The sequence below is a fragment of the Euprymna scolopes genome, chromosome 4 (assembly GCF_053919585.1).
Source record: "Euprymna scolopes isolate OS-2025 chromosome 4, ASM5391958v1, whole genome shotgun sequence".
In the NCBI taxonomy this organism is placed as follows: Eukaryota; Metazoa; Mollusca; class Cephalopoda; order Sepiida; family Sepiolidae; genus Euprymna; species Euprymna scolopes.
The window spans coordinates 66,105,789-66,125,712 of record NC_136485.1 but is presented as its reverse complement, the minus strand read 5'-3'; the positions used below and the strand labels follow the sequence as shown (position 1 = coordinate 66,125,712).

The 19,924-nt window shown below is 34.8% G+C and overlaps 1 protein-coding gene across 1 annotated transcript in view; it reads left to right on the top strand.

Annotated features, from left to right (window-relative positions):
* The first annotated feature begins 640 nt into the window (after window positions 1-640).
* Window positions 641-19,924, top strand: part of LOC145268089 (zinc finger MYND domain-containing protein 15-like) — a 72,998-nt gene continuing 53,714 nt past the window's right edge. Inside the window, exons 1-4 of the mRNA XM_080123350.1 lie at window positions 641-778; window positions 4,151-4,283; window positions 11,561-11,756; window positions 13,929-14,081. Coding sequence (XP_079979476.1) covers window positions 4,169-4,283; window positions 11,561-11,756; window positions 13,929-14,081 — 464 coding nt within the window. The 5' untranslated portion in view covers window positions 641-778; window positions 4,151-4,168. The remainder of the gene's footprint in view (window positions 779-4,150; window positions 4,284-11,560; window positions 11,757-13,928; window positions 14,082-19,924) is intronic.

Below are 19,924 nucleotides of genomic sequence, written 5' to 3'. Positions count from 1 at the left end.
TAAGTTTACCAAGATAATCAAAATGGTAAACTTAAAATATATAATAAATATTAAAGGGTTAATATTTACAAGTAAAATAAACTCAGCCAGATGTAAAAGCTCAATAAAACCGAAAAGGAAATAGAGCTTATAATATGAACAAATGATTAATAAAACATGTTAAAAGACATCTTGAAAAAAAGTTAAAAACATATTTAATTTTAAAAAAGGAAGCACAAGATAAGTGGATAGTCCTTAATCCGCGGAGTTTCGAAGAAATACTCTCCTTCTCATCAGAGGGCAGGAATTAGCAAAATGCAGGATCGGATTTTGCATATAAAAGTATTTAATGAAACTACAAGTAAGTCACAGATCTTACTTGGTTAAAAAAAGGGTGAGGTAAGGGGAACATATATATATATATATATATATATATATATATATATATATATATACGACTTATGAAAAAAAGTACACCATTATAAAGTTCATTCTTCACTTAATAATTGGTGAAAATTTTGTATTGATTGGCTAATTACTTGATTTTTGGTAGATTTTTCAAAATACTTACTCCCTCCTTCCGTTTTGGCCGTGCCTAAAGAACAGTAATGAAAAAAAAAAAAAATAAGCAAAACAACAAAAATACCATTAGAGTAATCTCCCTTGAATAAGAAATTATCTCCCTTGTAATACATTCTTCGTGAAGAAGACGATCCCGTTGTTGTCTTTATTTTTTAACATTGTTAAATCTATATTTAAATATATATATTACATATGAAAGAAAGGCAAAACTAAAAAGGTAGACATTTTTTTGTTTTCATTAATAACGAAATATTTATATATTTGATAGTTTTCGTACTTGTTGTGCCTAAATCCACCCCATTTTTTACTTTGTAGTTAACGTGTCTTTATTCATTTGTAAACATTTCTTCGTCATTTGATTCTGCGGTGTTTATTCAGCACTTTATCACGGCAATTAAAAGTAAAGAAAATACAGAAAAGTTTACATAATGTACGCACTCATTACAGAATGACGATATCATATTCCCAAAATCACGTAGTTTGATCAAGTAGGGTGTGTTTTTTTTTTTTTTTTATTATTCAAGAAAATCAAATTTTATGACTAAGCGAGTCGTAGTGTTTTCGTCGGCCGATAGAAGCCGATGAAATAAGAGGGAGACAACTCAAATCGAAGTGTCGAGGTCAAAATCAGCCTTATATTCAATACATTTTAGGGTGCTTATGCATTTTTTGTACCGCGATATTTTTAAATAGTTTTTCCAGGTTAAATTCAAGTTTCACGATATCTTTTTTTAATTAAATTGTTAGGTGGGAGCACCCTGCCCTCCCATATTAAGAATAGCTTTCAAAATAATAACGTTATTACTTCAGCAGTCAGCACGGTACCAAAATTGCACAAGTACCCATTTTAGTAGTAAAATTGCTAAAAATCGTATTTTAAAACAAACTACTTCAACTTCACTGAATTTTTAGAATATGGCATCTTCTTTCACTTTCTGTGATTATCGCATACATCATACAGGCTTTTCTGTATTTTCTTTACTTTTAATTGCTGCCATAAGTGCCAATTTGAATAAGCACCGATTCTTCTATGGATTCCATAGCTGCCCGAATGCTTTCGAAGTATTTGTGCATTTTAGGCTTGAAGACTTTCTTGTTTGTTTACTTTCAGTTTTAAAGAATTCCAAAAGGGAGACAATTCAAAAAGTTTTGTCTAACTTATTGCCTAAAAACAAAACAAACACATAACAAACACGCCTTCCGGACAAGATTAAAGTGTAGTATCTGTTCTTTAGATGCTGCATTGCTGCAATTCAATTTCTTGTTCTCTGTCAATGGAGGAGAAATCCTTCACAACTGAGACAATTTTTATTTTTGTTCCTTTTCTCCACGTTAAAAAATGACCCTGGTGTCTAACGCTGACCCGTGGGGAGGCATTGTAAATAGGAACACACACACACACACACACAAAAGGCGTTACGGAAGCATGGGCGACCCATCGGCGTCAGTTGAAAATCGCTTACTGATGTAAAATTGTTGCGGGTATTTGTGGTGTGGAAGACTAAATGAAGACTTGCCATTAAAAAAAATATTTTTAGGAGTATTCGGGTTTGTTTAGAATGAATATCACATTTAAAATTTTCGCCGGCTATTAGTTGTGATGATAGTTAAGACATATATTTTCAGATGTATTCCACATAAATTCACTGGTCGCCATTTTGAATATTGTTGTTTAATATTTACTAGTCAAGGTCTCTAAATGCTGGTTTCTTCACTCGGACAGCTAAACATTGGAATTCCCTCCATGCTACCTTCTTCCCTGATTGCACTGATATGCAAAAGTTTAAATGTAACATAAACCAACATCTTGCTCATCTCCTTAAACATGGTTCCAAATAGTAGCCCCTTACATCTAAGTGGCGATATGCCTTGTTTCGTATGAACGTGAATAAAAAAAATTAAAGACTTCAATTTCAAATAAAAATTACACAAAAATTATATTTTATCAATAGAATTCAAATTTTCTTTTGAATAAAATAGTTGTTTTTTGTTTGTTTTTTTGGTCTTCGGGCCGGGATCAAAGTGTAGTATCTGTTCTGCATATGCTGCACACAAGTTAATTGGTCCTTGGTCAATGTAGGGGGAAACCCTTCATACTGAGACAATTACTATTTTTTTGGATACTGCCAGAGTTCCCCCTTTTTACCCTTGTTTTAGGGGAGCTAGTTTAACCCCACATTAAAAATGACCTTGTGTCTAATTTGCTTTCGTGGGGAAGCAAATAAATACATAAATAAAAAATAATTGTTTCTTGTTTTTTTAATAATTACACTTTTATTTTTTATTTCATTTACGTTTCATAAAACTTGAACTCACACGGCCATTTTGTTTCCAGACCGCCGTGTGTTAACATTACCATATAAAATATTTTTAGAGTTTTTTTTTTAAATTGTCACTTTCATCGATGTTTGTAAGAATATATGCAGATTGTCATAAGAAACAGCCTGTCCCCTTATTATACAACACTGATTTCATAAAACAATTCTTTTCATGTTTGCAGACGTTCTTGAAATCCTTGACAATAACTGTGTCTGCCACATCGTGCATTGCCGATGAGCTGACTGTGTCCCAACACTTCAATCTTAAGTCTCTGATATCTGTCTTGTTGCATCTATGTTTTTAATGGTTTGAACTTCCAGCTCTATACCTGAAAGGAGAGTTAATTTACAATGTAATCCCCTTTACCCTATTATCTTAATGGCGCAAACATGTTAGTGGACAGCTGAGGACCTGGACAGCAACCATTAAGAAGGACGTGATTGAACTCGCAGGCCAAAGATGTGGTTTGCCTTCAACAGTGAAATTCTGATTGGCTAACCATTTCATGCAACCTTGCTTAGGATCGGCATGCATGGGTTGCTATGATTTGAGATATAGTACAGATCATAGATAAAACAGATTCAACCTGATCAGATGTAGTACAGATTATAGATAAAACCAATTCAACCTGACCAGATGTAGTACAGATCAGATAAAACCGGTTCAATCTGACCAGATGTAGTACAGAATAGATAAAATCGGTTCAACCTGATCAAATGTTGTACAGATCAAAGATAAAACTAGTTCAACTTCACCAGATGTAGTACAGGTCATAGATAAAATCAGTTCAAAATGACCAGGGTAAATACTATTGGAACAACATTTTTGTAGATAGTTGGAGGAGCGGACATGATTACAATAACTATAATTTATTATGTTTCTGAATTTTTGAAATGAGGATGGATAATTTGGATTTCTTATCTTGAATCTTATTCTCACAACGTTTCAGCTAATGTAACCTCCAACCTTCAGTGTATCTTTTCCAATTCAGGAATCTATCTGTCAAACTCAGGAACACTACCTCCACAGATTAAATAAAGAGTTCCATTCAAAATTCCATCCAGATACACAAGTTTGAAAAGATACGCTTGAAAAAGGTCGAAGGTTACATCGTCTGAAATGTTGTGAGAATAGCAGTCCAGGTGAGAACTGTAGTCTGAATAATCCAAATTACAATTATTTATTTGATAGAATGTTTGCTGTGCTTGTTTTAATATCTTACTGACCATTTATGTTTTTTTTTTCTTATTTGTTAATTTCTGTTTTCCAGTCAAAGAGATTTCTACCAATGATGATGTCTTTGGAGAAAGGAGAAATGGATGCAACATCCAAAGAAAACATTTGCCATTTACCAATGCAAGATGTGGTATGGATTATAGGAATTGAGGAGTTTGTAGACAATGGTAATATGTACTTTTATTACTATTTATAATGTATTTAACACATATATCTCCAATTTTCTTTCTTTTTAATATATGAAGTTATCCTATTATATTTTGTCGGTTGAACCTAAATAGCAATACATCTGAAATATTGATATTTGATTCTTTTTCTCCTTATGGTTTGGTTTTTTACACTAAAACTGTTATTCAGTTCAGTTTCTTTCCAAAAATAATTATTTCAGCAAGGAAAATTATTACGATGAAGATAACTTGAAATAATTATCTGTAAGGTTCAAAATCTAAGAAAAAAGCATCTTTATTTTAGCTTAAAGGTAAAAAATATTGTTATCCATCTTAAATTTTAAGCTTTCTGTTTGTGACTTTTCTTTTTATAAGGAAGTCACTATTTATCAAGGCACAAAGGTTGTTCGAGGATAATGGTTAATGCATGGTAGGTGGTTGGTGAGACCAGACCGTGATAATCAGTAAGGGTGGAAATTGGGTAGAATTTGATTATTTTGTAGTTTACATTGGACTTATAAGCATATATGTTGTAGTCATATTGAGTTTAACAGGCAGGCAGTTCTAGCAAAGAAACTTTGTTCATGGAACTTATGTATAGTTTTAGGCACAAGTAGAGAGTAGGGGAAATTGTTAACAGTGGTTGTAGACAGATGAGTGTTTGTTGTGAATGTTTTGTAGAGGACTTTAGTATTTTTTTAAATTATAAATTTAAGCCAAAATGACATTAATTTAATGAATCATGAACTATGCCGGATACAGGGATATGAGTTTTCCATATTATCTATAACAGTTGATTTCGGCTTAAATCGTTAGATCCTCCTATAGATGCGAGTTCTCTGTTTTTATTTTTTTATAAAATAAAAATAGTAATAAAATATATAAAAATGATATATATATCTATGAATATAAAAGTGAAAATGTGTGTGTGTATGTATGTATGTATGTACACTTTTTATGTATCTCCGCAAAAGGCTTTTTTCCGAGGGCTGCTCGCTCGGCTCCCTCATTCTTAAAACTTTTTATATCACGTCTAAATCGTAATATTTACGAGTTAACAATGGGGATCGCCTGTCTATTTAATTTGCCTAACTTTGAAACGTTAAATATTCCACATTTTTGGATTGCCGCGTGTTGCTTTCGTTTTTTGGTATAAAACAAGCAAAACTCGATTCAAATATCCAGCTTCTGTAGGGGACTAGGATATATAAATACCCCAATCCCGTTACAAAATAATAATGAAACGAATGGGAATTGAAGGAAACAAAGACACAATTAATGGATAAGATAAATGTCGTTTATTTGCTGTTAAAAGAAATGAACATTTTAGTTATAACATGTCCGCGCGTGGGAAGAGAAATAAATGTTGTAGGAAAATTGAGAATGGTAGTCCAGCGTGTAGACAAAGGAGAGGATATCAGAGTTGTCATCAGTTAGTAGTCGGCGACGCGAAGGTGTTCTTAGTGGCCAGTAGTAGGTGGAAAGAGAAAGGGTAAGAATGTATACATACAGTCATTAGCTCGTGCCCCATACATAGTGGGAAGTGGGCATGAGGTGCGCGCGCCGAAACGGCGCGCAGCTTGTTCGCCCAACCTCTCTAGTTGAGAGTTGGTTCCAAAGAGAAAGAAACAGCTTATCACCTTGTTTTTATACTCGTTTCCAGAGTGTATTTTGCGCATGTGTATTTCCTTAGAAAGCGGAAGTGACGTCGTCCATGTGCGTGATCGTGTTCGCGTGTGTGAGTACATGTGTGTACGTAAGTGTGTGTGTGTATATATACGTGAATTTGAGTGTATGTACGCGAACGTGAATAAGTGTACATGTGTGGACGTGGGCGCGTATGTTTGTGTGCGCGTATGTATATGACAGCTTGAAATATGAATGTGTGTTTTGTGTGAGACTTGAAAAAGGCTCGTACAAATACTCCCCTTCCTAGGAAAAAAAAAATACATGCAGTGTATATATTTATGTATATATATATATATTTTTTTTTTTGTGAGTAATGTTTTCGGCAGTTGATTTTTTTGTTCTGTTTTTTTTTTTTTTTTTTTTTTTTGCTGTTGGTGTGGTTGTTTGAAAAAAACGTCACAAAGGAACGGAATGTCAAAAACGGAGTTTGTTCGTAAAAAAAAAGTATTTACTTACGCGTGGAAAATGCGTTTACTCTTTTTTTTTGGCTGACATTTGTTGGTTTGGTTTCTGTTGTGTGTTGACATGTGCAAAGAGTTGCTTGGACAGAGAAGTGAATTGTTCCGTTTGGAAGGAAAATTTTTTTTTTTTGTGTTGACGGTGTCGTGTGTGTGTCCAGTTGACGGTAGCTTCGCATGGTTCTGCGGTAATGTGTGCATCGTTTGGACGGGCGCTAGTCGCGTGTTTGTTCTTGTTGAACGGGGTCTGGTTACTGTTGTCTTCGCAAGTGCGTCTGCGGTAATGTGTGTACATTGTCTGTACGGGCGTTTGTTGTGTAGTCGTTCGTGGTTGCCGGCTGTCAACGAAACTTCCAAGTTTTGAGTTTATCCGCGTGCGTCGTGCATCTCAACTCGTATTGTTGATTCAACTTCTTCCTATGTGTTGATAGGGATGTCCTGTTTCTTTGTTGTTGCGTCTGCTTGTGCGGGAGGGAATTGCATAGGCCTATGTGATTTTGCTCCTCGCGTTTGTTGCAGGGTAATGTCAGGAAACTGTGAAAATGTTTGTCAAGCTCGAATTTGTTTTTAAATTCGATATGAAAGTCGACAACTCCGTGTTCGTTTTTTTTCTTTTTTTTTTTTTTTACAGAGTCTGACGAGGGTTCGTCATTGTAGTTGGTAGTAGCTATTCCTGTGGGTAGTGGTTTGGTTCGCTTGGTTTTTTTTGTTGAGAAGTTCGTTTTTTTCTTTATCAAATAAAACGCGCGTCTCGCTCAAAACAATTAATCTCAAAACGGTAGGGTCGCCATGCTTGTTCGTTCCAAGTCAGTCGGGCGCCAGTTTGTTGTGGACTTGTGGCATAGGAGGAAATGCGTGCTCCTCTCGCGTTCCGAGGGAAAATGAATTGTCTCGAGGAAGAAACGAACGACATGTTAAATTGAATTAAACGAACAGGAATGTCTTTGGTGAAAGAAACAAGTAAAAGAAAGGGTACCACACGTGGTTAGTTTTGCGTGCGTCTTTCGCTGTAAGCTGGTGAGAAAGAAAGTTTATAGCTTGGCGTGCGTCTCTCGTTAAGTGGTGAAGAGGAAAAGTTTATACCTTGGCGTGCGTCTCTCGTTAAGTGGTGAAGAGGGAAAGTTTATCTTTGTAGAGAAAGAGTCTGTGTGTGTATGAGTGCTTCATTCAACCTCATCCATTTCATTACAATCACGTCGGGGTCACCAAATTTGTAGGGGACTAGGATATATAAATACCCCAATCCCGTTACAAAATAATAATGAAACGAATGGGAATTGAAGGAAACAAAGACACAATTAATGGATAAGATAAATGTCGTTTATTTGCTGTTAAAAGAAATGAACATTTTAGTTATAACATGTCCGCGCGTGGGAAGAGAAATAAATGTTGTAGGAAAATTGAGAATGGTAGTCCAGCGTGTAGACAAAGGAGAGGATATCAGAGTTGTCATCAGTTAGTAGTCGGCGACGCGAAGGTGTTCTTAGTGGCCAGTAGTAGGTGGAAAGAGAAAGGGTGAGAATGTATACATACAGTCATTAGCTCGTGCCCCATACATAGTGGGAAGTGGGCATGAGGTGCGCGCACCGAAACGGCGCGCAGCTTGTTCGCCCAACCTCTCTAGTTGAGAGTTGGTTCCAAAGAGAAAGAAACAGCTTATCACCTTGTTTTTATACTCGTTTCCAGAGTGTATTTTGCGCATGTGTATTTCCTTAGAAAGCGGAAGTGACGTCGTCCATGTGCGTGATCGTGTTCGCGTGTGTGAGTACATGTGTGTACGTAAGTGTGTGTGTGTATATATACGTGAATTTGAGTGTATGTACGCGAACGTGAATAAGTGTACATGTGTGGACGTGGGCGCGTATGTTTGTGTGCGCGTATGTATATGACAGCTTGAAATATGAATGTGTGTTTTGTGTGAGACTTGAAAAAGGCTCGTACACTTCCTGGCCCACGGCAAGTGGTCTCCAGAAACAGATGTAACATTTGGTCAATGTTGGCTTTTCACCGTCATATCAGACAGTTGCTTTGATTTCAAGACACTCCCCTAATAAACAGGGGAGCTGCTTTTCATTCTCCAAAGTTCGGTAAAAGCTGTCCCGCACAAAATCTTAACTGCTGAACAGCTATTGCTAATATCATGTTTCAAGGTAAATCATGTGACTTAACTTCCTCTCACCTGTCAATTTCATTTCACTTTATAAACCTTAACTTAACATGCTTATTAATTCCTCTCCCCTCGTGGCCAAGATGGTTAGGTGTCTGGCTTTTTTTGCCCTTTCGTTTCCACCTTAGTGTCAAGGCTTTGGGGTTCAAGCCTACCTTACTACTAAAACTTTTTTTTTTTTACACCTCCAAGCACCCAGCCATGTTTTGATCTACCCTCCCCTCAACAACACACCTCCAAACACCTGGGCAACGCCGGGTACCCCCCCGCTAGTATATATATATATAAGTGCCTGCTCATTGACTGATTTAGGAAGGGTGCGATGGAAGCTAGAATGATGATTGGCTAACTAAAAACTCAATAGAAGGTGCGTGTATAAAAGTATGAGACAACCACAAAATCCTCGCATACGCATGGATGAAACACGGAAGATTCTGGGTAGCTTAATTGCCATATATATTTTAGAACTTTATATATATATATATATATATAGAGAGATATATATATATATAGATATATATATCTATATATATATATATAAAAGCGAAAATGTATGTATGTATGTATGTGTGTTCGCTTTTTCTGTATGTCTACAAAAGGCTTTTTTCAGAGAAGCGGTCGGTCGGTTCACAACTTTTTAAAACTTTTTATATCACATATAAATCGTAATATCTCACAGTTAACAACGAAGCTCGCCTGTCTATTTAATTTGCTCGATTTCGGGAAGATAAATATTCAACATTTGTCGCTCGCCGCATGTGGGTTAGTCTTTTTCCTATAACATCTTGGGAAAATAAAAATAAAAAAAAGTGTTCAGCAGTAAATGCTATCCCACAGTCAAACTTGACCTCATTAACTCATTAAAACGGGCACCTGCCAAATCCAAGTAATTAAATAAATTCAAACGTGTTTCCGTTAGCATCTCACGGTGGGGCAATGGTTAATGTCGCACTTTTTTTTTTTTCACACTTTAATTTACAACTTTGCCTCAACGGTTCGGGTTCGATCCTCATACTTACTTTTTTTTTTTTAACCCCCCCCCCCCGGAGTTTCCACACACACCTCCAAACACCCGGGCAACGCCGGGTACCCGTCGCTAGTATATTATAAAAACCTTTTTTTAATAAAGCACTTTTGAAGAAACCAGAAGGTTGCATGCATAGCAATGGAGAAGGTGAAACTGCTTGCCTGGCAATTCACCTCCAACTCCACCTTAGAGCCAACAAACAACTCCCTCCCAAATTTCTCTATGCGGACTGAAGCCACATTAGATGTAAAAATCACCTCTTCTCATGTCCGTTATATCATAAAAAAACTTGGACACCTCAAAAGAGTGTGAGCCTGATCTCATCCCTGCTATACTAATTAAGAAATGTTCAATCGAGCAAGCCCCCATACTTTCCAAGCTCTACAATAAATTCCTAGCTGAATCTTGCTTTCCTAATAGCTGGAAGATGGCCTCTGTGGTAGCAGTGTACAATAATTCTGGTGAAAGAACAGACCCTCTCAATTATCGCTACATTAGTCTCTTCCCCCTCTTCGCTAAAATCTTTGAAACTTCAATTAATCAAGCACTAGTTCACCACCTCACAAAAGCAAATCTTCTCTCTGACAAACAGTATGGATTCAGGCAATGTCATTTTACTGCAGATATTTTAACAGTCATCTCTGAGCGCATTTACCATGTACTGGATAAGGCAGGCAAAGTTAGTGCTGTAGCCCTTGATATATCCAAAGCCTTTGACAAAGTCTGGCACAAAGGACTGCTAATGAAAATTAAATCATACAGGATAACTGGACTTACACTAAATAGAATTAGATCTTTCTTGAACAATAGAAGCATACAGGTTGTCATTGACGGACATACAACCGAGCAGCATAACATTAATGCAGGAGTGCCTCAGGAATCGATCCTTGGACCATTATTATTCCTGATATTCATAAACGACTTCCCGGATAATATTGTGTCCGAGATGGATATATTTGCTGATGATACAATGCTCTATAATATGCATAAGGGAAGAACAGATGTACATAAATCTAAGACAATGGCAGAATTGTTAGAAATGACCCCAGAATATGGTGGAATGGGGCCGCAAATGGATGGTAACATTTAATGCTAGTAAAACTAAGCTGCTCTCCTTTAACAATTACAAGACACCTCTCCAACCCCCTGTATCCATGACACCCTACCTGAGAATTCTACTTTCAAACTCCTCAGCCTAACATTTGCGAGCAGTATGAACTGGAACAAATATATAGAGGGCATTGCAAAGGCTGCTGTAAAGAAGGTGGGTTCCCTCTATCGAGCTAGAAGACTACTCACACCTGAGAGTATCCTGAACCTTTACAAGGCCACCATTTGCCCATGCATGGAGTATTGTTGCCACATCTGGGCTGGGGCATCTGCCACTAGTCTCTCCCTCTTAGGGTCCAAATCTGTCAATCTAATCGGTCCAACTTTATCAACTAAGCTCCATCGCTGCAATGTTGCATCACTGTGCCTGTTTTACAAATATTTTAATGGAATGTGTTCTGATGAACTTGTTACACTTGTACCCCCTCGACGTAAATATCCCCAACAAACTCACTTAGCAATTAGATCTCACCCCTTCACTGTTGATGTCCCTAAATGCCAGTAAGCTTTCTATTCTAAGAGTTTCTTCCCTCGAACAGCTAGACTTTGGAATTCGCTTCCTGCTACCTACTTCTCTGACTATACTGATATGCAGAAGTTTAAATGTAGCATAAACAAATATCTTGTTAATCTTTCCTAGATATGGCCCCAAATAGTAGCCCCTTACATCCAAGTGGCGATATGCTTTGTAAGGGGTGAACATGAGTTTAAAAAAAAAAAAAAAAAAAAAAGAACAAACATTTAATAATGTCTCATAACCATTTTGTTTTGATTTTTTGCAAAATAAACATTACAACTTATTTTGAATGTTTCTATTTTCTTACAGAGCTTGAAATGAATTCTTCGCTTCTGACACTCAGAGATGATCGAGGTGTTCAACTTGGCGGGGTTGTGATCAGTCCTCCCACTTCATTCAAATCTTCCCAAATTTACGAACTTGTTTGGGAATCGATACGAAGGCCATCAAAAGGCAAAAGTAGACGACCTCGTTGCTTGACTTTTACCAGTCAGAATTTATTTGAGTAAGTAATTGAGATTTTAAAAGTATTTCATGGAATATGTGAAGTTATCTTGTGAGATTTCAAAAGTTAGACCAACATAGCATTTAAGCTGATGCATAAAGCTTTGATTCTGCCAATGTTCATTTTTCTTTGTTAGTGTACCATGTTATTCGCACTTTAATAACATACTTCACTCATGATTAATACCACCAGAAAAATGAAGAGAAAAACAAAGTCTTATTTGAAAAAGGTGTATACCACTGAAAGTCTCAGAAAAAAATTTTTTAAATGATTATATTCATTTTATAAAAAACTTATATAATATTATTTGGTGTGCTAAAACTTTTCAAATAATCTCATGAAATAATGTTTTATACAATCTAAAAATTATGGGGTCCAACCTAGAAAACTAATAATATGGAAATATCTTTTCAATTATGACTGAAAAATTAAAATAAACAAAGGGAATAACTCATATTTATGATTGAAGAATATAAAAAGTTGGTTGTTTCCCTTACAACTAAAATTTTATTTATTTTTCTGTATAAATTTAATCATTGTACAAACAAATAAAAATTAAAAGGCATTATATATATATATATATATATATATATATATATATATATATATATATATATATATATAATAGTAAGTCATAAAATATATATGGCACTTAAGCTACACAGAATATTCCACGTTTCATCCACGCTAGGATTCATGAATCCTAGCGTGGATGAAACGCAGAATATTCTGTGTAGTATAGTATATATAGTGCCATATATATTTTATAACTTACGACCTAGCTCTACCTACATATTGAGCATTGTTGAAGTAAAAACTTAAAGTTTACGCATGAATTTATACTTCTGTATATTAATTTATGTGATTAAATTAAGTAATCATATATATATATATATATATATGTATATATATATATATATATGTATATATATATATATATAGGTTGATTCCTAAAGCCTATGTGACTAAAACAGATGAGCACTTACTGGATTCAAAGTGCCCATGATTTCTTGCTTGTAAAGCAGTCATTTGCACAGGATCAACGCTATGCGTTTTTGTAGGTATAAGTAATTTGCCTGGACAATGAAAGGCAGATGAAAAATCAAGGTAGAACAAACAGGAAAGAGATTCATTCAGTTGGGAAAGCATTTTGATAATTTCGTTGATGTTGTTCTTGTGTCGTCTGAACACTGACACTGATGTGATGTGTTAATCTCATATCAAGTCTTGGAATTACAGCGGTACAAAAATCATGTCACCAATAGGATTTATGAACACACTGGACAATCCAGACTATATAGACACAGAGATAAGATGCTTTGGGGTAAAGAAACTAAAAAGATTAATGAAACAAAGCGGAGTAAAATTAAATTACTGACATGTTCCTCGCAATGATAACATATCCAAGAAATTTATAAGAAACTGACCAAGAAGAACATGAAACCAAACAAAAGATGGAGAAAAGCGAGGAGTACATAACATGTAAAAAAAAAAGTGGTTCCTTCAGTCTTTGACAGACTATGGATACCCACGAAAAGGTGCCTGCGCATGAAATTTTTGTGGCAGAATGTGCACAATCTCCAACTACACCTCTCCTGAGTCGACATCGTTAAATACCAATGGCAAGTGAAGTGTATCTTCAGAACGACTGGAAACAAATACTGAGATAAGCGGAGAGCACATACAGCGCCTAGAATTTCCAAATGGTCACCCATCTGGTACTAGCCAGGCTCAACGTTGCTTAACTTCAACGATCTGACAAGAACCAGTGTGTCAATGCGACTATGCCATACATAACAGATCTAGAGGATTCATATTTAATCCAATTTCCATTAAAAAAAGGACAGAAAAGCAAATGCGAAAGTGGAACAGACCTTCCAGAATATTCAGAAAGGGTACGAGATCAAATAGGGGTGTCAAACCATGCAAGTTCATAGAGGTGTAACACAGTATGCAAATGAGATACCTAAGTAAATAAAGCAGACCTTGGGTGTTGTGGTACTACTGTAATTGAGAGACTTGATACAAGATTACATTAAAAGTAATTTGTGCTCATGCAAAAGAAAGCAATCATAATTTACAATCGAAAAAATCTGAATATTGATTTCTCCCTTTTGTGCATGTGTTGATTACTTTGCATCATTTTTTTTCTTTTCATTTCTTTTAATGTAGATGCGTCAAGTCCAACATTGAGCAGTTTTCAAGTATGAAGATTACAGTTTTTTATGGAGAGAAACTCACAGATTTTGAAGACATGAAACACTTGTTAACATATCAATGTAATTCGTGCAGTGTACGCGGTACTTGGGATTGCTTCAGCCTTTGGTCAGTGATGTTTTCTCTTTTGTTTTTCATAAGATTAATCCACGATTTAAATGTTACAATCTTTTTTTTTTAAAAAGGAGTCACCACTTATTAAGGCCTGGGGGCCATTCGAGGATAAGGGTTAATGAGTATACAGTGGTCAAAGGGAAAATATCATCAGTAGTGGAAATTTGGTGAATTGGATTACTTGATGGCTCATCAAGAATTTGTTCACGTTGGACTTGAAGATAACCATATTGTAGTCAGTTAAAAAGCAGGAAAATGGAACAGGGTTCCACAAGCATGCAGTTCTAGGAAAGAAGCTTTGTTCATGGAATCTACATTTAGGTTTAGGCACAGATAAAGAGTGGGGGAAATTATTGATAGTAGTTTCAGCTAGACGTGTGTTTTTCGTGAAAGTCAGGACAGGGGGACCATAGATTAGAGCTCAGACGAACACTTGCCATTGAAATAAAGATAAAGCAGAGACAGGTTCACAACATTATTATTTATTATTGATTTATTATTAGGTTAATCTATTATTAATTGATTTATTATTAAGTTGGTTTATTATTAATTTGATTTATTATTAATTAATTTATTTTTAATTTACTATTAATTGATTTTTTATTATGTTTATTTATTATTAATTGATTTATTATTAATTGATTTATTATTAATTGATTTATTATCAATTGATTAATTATTAATTGATTTCTTATTACTTGATTTATTATTAATTAATTTATTTTTAGTTGATTTATTATTAATTGATTTATTATTAATTTAATTATTATTAATTGATTTATTACTACCTCTGGTTGGAAATAGTTGGTGCAGAATTAAAACTGTCTGCATTTTAGGTTTTGTCACGCACCATTTCAATGTTTTAGGAGGTAACTGGTAGTACTTTTAGAGCGTGCTTGATTAAAAAAGAACAGTTTTCGTTCTAAAAGTCATTTAGAGTTTAATCTATGCACATTACTTTGTTGACTGTTATATAATCTATTTTTAAAAATACCAGCAGTGGCTATATAAATATGGTAAATGTAGTTGATGCCAATGTGGAAGGTAAAAACAGAAGTGATAAGAGAGAATTGACAAATTCAAGATGAACAGCAGTTCTGCAAGTGTTGCTACAAAAGTCTAAAGGGTGCATCCTAGAACGAGGTGCAATCAAAGATGTTGCCACAAAATTCGGTATAGGAAGAAATACTGTAGGCAGAATTCGGTCACGAGCACTAGACAGTTCGTCCGATATATCGGTGCCAATGGATTCTTTGAGCCGTAAGTTTCTCTGTGGCTGAAAAAAGAAGGAATATAGTTCATAGTTGGCAAAAATAAACACCATTCCCTTGAGAAAAAGAACCACTCAAGCATGTGGAATACCTAAGACAACATTGATTGCAAGGATGAAAGATGGCGAAATTCGGACTCATTCAAATGCTGTAAAACCACTTCTCACTATAGAAAACATGAAATGTCGCGTTGATTTTTGCCATTCGCAATTGTATTTAAATCAAGGGACTTTTAGAGAAATGTTTGATGTCATACATATTGATGAGAAATGGTTTTACATGACGCAAAATGCAAGGAAAATTTATTTAGGCAAAGACGAACATGACCCTTTAAGAACCACTAAAAGCAAGCGTTTCATTACAAAGGTAATGTTTCTTGCTGCCGTGGCTTGACTCTGTTGGGATCCACATCGCAAATGTTACTTTGACGGGAAGATTGGAATTTGGCCATTTGTCAAACAAGAGGTGGCTAAACGTAACAGCAGAAATAGGCCTGCTGGAACAATAGTAACTAAAGTCATGGATACAATAACGAAAATTCAGATTCATGAATTCCTTTTTGAAAAGGGCCTTGTTTCAACACGGAACAAATGGCCAAGTGGATCCGTTGTACAACAAATCATAATTCAACAAGACAATGCTAAGCCACACATACATCCAACGGACCCGGTGTTCAAACAAGAATTGGAGAGATTAAGGCTGAACATTGAACTGGTTAACCAGCCTACAAACAGTCCGGATCTGAATGTGCTTGACCTAGGTTACTTCAATACAATCCAATCTATTCAACACCAAAAGGCTCCAAAGAATATTGATGAATTAATTGAAGCAGTTGAAACCAGCTTTCAAGAATTAGAAAAATCAAAGTTGAACAACATTTTCCTGACATTGCAGGAGACAATGGAACAAATAATTTTGGCTGATGGTGGCAACAATTACAGGCTTCAGCATATGTCAAAAGCACAGCTAGAAAGAAAAGGAAAACTTCCCACTTCAATTTTGATATCAGAAGAATTGAAAAGTAAATTAACACAATTGAATAAATAGTTAGATGTTTTAGCTTTTTGCATTATTTTTTTGTATATTTATTTAATCATACATTGTAAGAATGTACGTACAATCAATTGTCAATTTAATTAAGTATAATTATTTGGTTAACCTGTATTTCCTCTCAAAAGTACTGCCTTATAAAACTTGAAACTTGTATGCACCAACTATTTCCGACCAGAGGTAGTATTAATTGACTTATTATTAATTGACTTATTATTAATGGATTTATTATTAATTGATTTATTATTAGGTTGATTTAGTATTAATTGATTTATTATTAGGTTGATTAATTATTAATTGATTTATTATTAGGTTGATTTATTATTCGGTTTATTTATTATTAATTGATTTATTATTAGGTTGATTTATTATTAATTGATTTATTATTAATTGATTTATTGATTGGTTGAAGAAAAATTTAATCCACCATGTTATGATGATCTGAAAAGATTTCCAAATTGCTCAGTACAATTGAATTGTATTATTTACAAAGCACTTTTTTTATTTCTCATCCTAAGTCTAACATTAATTCTGTTATGATGGTGATCTATCCTATTTCATGAATATATCGACTCTTCTAGACATTATGTATAAAGGAACTGTGAACATGAAAGTGAGACTAATCTTAACTCTCGACATAAGAGGATTTGTTTGTGTCTGGTGTGCAGAGCAATAATTGATCCGAAGAAAGAAATACCGCCATTATGGTGAGTTGATCCTATGGGAAATGTGAGTTCGTAGCTGCGAGGATCGTCAAGAGCTGAACTTTGCCGTATGCAAATTGGTTGGTGATCGCTGGCATAAAGGTGATGGCAGGAAACCACTTTGGAGATGATGTGTAATGAATTACCAGGCAAGGTTGTTATTGAGTGTGATGATCAGTGGAGTTTTAAGGCGATTGTTTCTGTAACGATCTAATGAATTTGTAAGGAGTGGGTTTTTCTTCTTCGTCTTTCTTTACGGAAGCCTAGACTTTGAGGTGTTGATGTCTTCACCGGTAACTGTGTCTTTCTTACTGAGAACTGAGACTTTTGGTATCTAACATAAAGTGATTCCATCGAAATATTCAGCAATCAATGTGTTGAAACTAAATTGTTTTGAGCATCCTGTCTTGGAGCTTAGGAGTCTCTCTCTTCCAGAGGTAGGCGAATCGGTTCCCTTACTATTGTTTGTTCCTGATTTTACATACAGGAACCTACTACAAAGTGCTAGCAATCTTTCTGTCATATACTATTCAGTACTTCTGTCAATACTGTTACCTTATTTATTTTTAACCTTTCAAAGTGACAACAAATTCTAATTTTAACTTTTCATTTTACTTACTTTAAAATTCTGATATGATTCATATTCTATTTAAAAGAATAGAACATTGACGGGAATTGATTTATTTCAGTTAAGTATGTTGAGATATGTTTTTTTTGCCTGCTGATTTCTTTTTAGCATAACTGAAAATAACAAGTCTCTTTATTTCTACATCCTTATCAAAGTAAAGAGACATATTTTTTTATCATCATGAATTTCTAAAAGCCTTTGTTTTATTGACATTCAGTGATATGCATGGGACAATTTGATGATCGTCTCATCAGTAGGAAGTGCAATCCTAAATAGACTTCACATTAAGCAGAACTTAACCACGTCCTCTAAGTTTTTATTGCTGGGATTATCACAAAGATTATGTCTATCAAAACAATCCCAACATTCTTCCTGAACTGAAAATGGCCATCATAAATAAAACCAGGTCAGTGTTGAGAGAAGAGTGTGCCCAAGTTATTGACAATTTTGCACATAGTATCCAGGTGTGCTTATCACCTTGAGCGACAATACATGCACAGATCACTGAAGTTAAGCAATGATGAGTCTGGCTTGTACTAGATGAGTAAATATTTGGTACTACCAAGATGCTGTATGTAGGTGGAAGGTCAGGTCAGTCTGCCTGCTTTTCGATGTGTGTAGTGATAGCGTGCGCACAAATTAACAGCCACATAAAAAGATTATGAAGTTTACTGAACTCCATCATCTCGGCTGTGGTCACAAAATAACAATATTATACGTTAAGGTGCTTTGTGTTAGTGTACATATGTAAATTTACACATGTATACATATATATACATACATATATGGATATATGTGTATATATGTACATGTATACACACGTATATATCTATATATATATATACTAGCATTTCAACCTGGTGTTGCCCGGGTGTTTGGAGGTGTATGTTGAGCAAAAAAAAAAAAAGTGGTCAATTTTTTTTAATTGGACACCTATTATGACTCCTTAACATTTATTGTTTTGGGCTCAAATTAAGTTATTAAGTTAGATCCATGTCCAAGGAACATCTATCTAAAATTTCAAGTGTTTAGACCCAAAATTGGCGAAGGAGTTTGGTAGAGTTCTCAAAGATCAAATCGTCAAACTTTGACCCCTTAACAGCCAAATTTCTGGCCAAAACCGGATTACAAAGATTTTCCCAAATCTCAGTACCCTGTATATCGAATTTCTAGTCTGTAGACTTAAAATTGACAGAGTTATTGCAGAGGGAAATGTACACACACACACACACACACACACAGACAATTTTATAACGGCGAAATACAGACCAAAAAGCATAATGAATTTAAAAAATAAAAAATGAAAATAAAGGTTAGCTAAGCAGGTTTCGTTCCTCACTTATCAAAGCTAAATCGAGGAAAATACGATTTAAAACAAACAAAAAAAGTCATGAATATGGCGGGTGTAGAAAAAAAACAAAAAAACAGAAATAAACATGTGAAAAATTACATAGAGAATAAATTAAGTCCTAAAAGATTTTCTTTTTGTTTGCAAAGAGAAAGTCTCAAAGACTTAATAAAAAGAGTCTCTAAAATTTTCAAGTGATAGGGAGAGTGTGACTTACTAAGGATCGTAAACATGTCAGCACTGAAATTCGTGGCCCACGCATGGTTATTTATAAGATGGTCGCAAATCGCAGAACCATACGTATTACTCAGAACATCCGAGGGTGAAAAATTTGCATAACGAATCTTTGAAGGCACATGCTGTTTCAAACGAAAATATAATCTTTGCGATGTTCGCCCAACATATATATATATATATATATATATATATATATATATATGCATTTTTATATTTTTATTTGTTTATTAGTAGGTAAGTAAACAGTTAAATTTGGTTGCTACAAACAGCCATCTTACGCTAAAGAAAAAAGTTTTGAGCTCCTTAAAAAAGAAGGATAAACAATGGAGAAATCGTATTTCGACCTTTTTGTAAAATCAGTCAAGCATTACCACAACCTTTATCAACAGCTGGAATTATAGACAATTTAAATTTGAAGTTATTGAATTAGGGCGTATTTCACCAGAACAGTAGAGTGTGTTAGTGGGTGGGGGTGTTCAGTTCCCACAAAAACTTTTACAATAAAGCCCTTAAAGACAGTGTTTATAAAAATACACAACTGGAATATATTGAACCAAATACCCTCCAGCAGATAAAGTAAGATAATCTGATTCATGCCA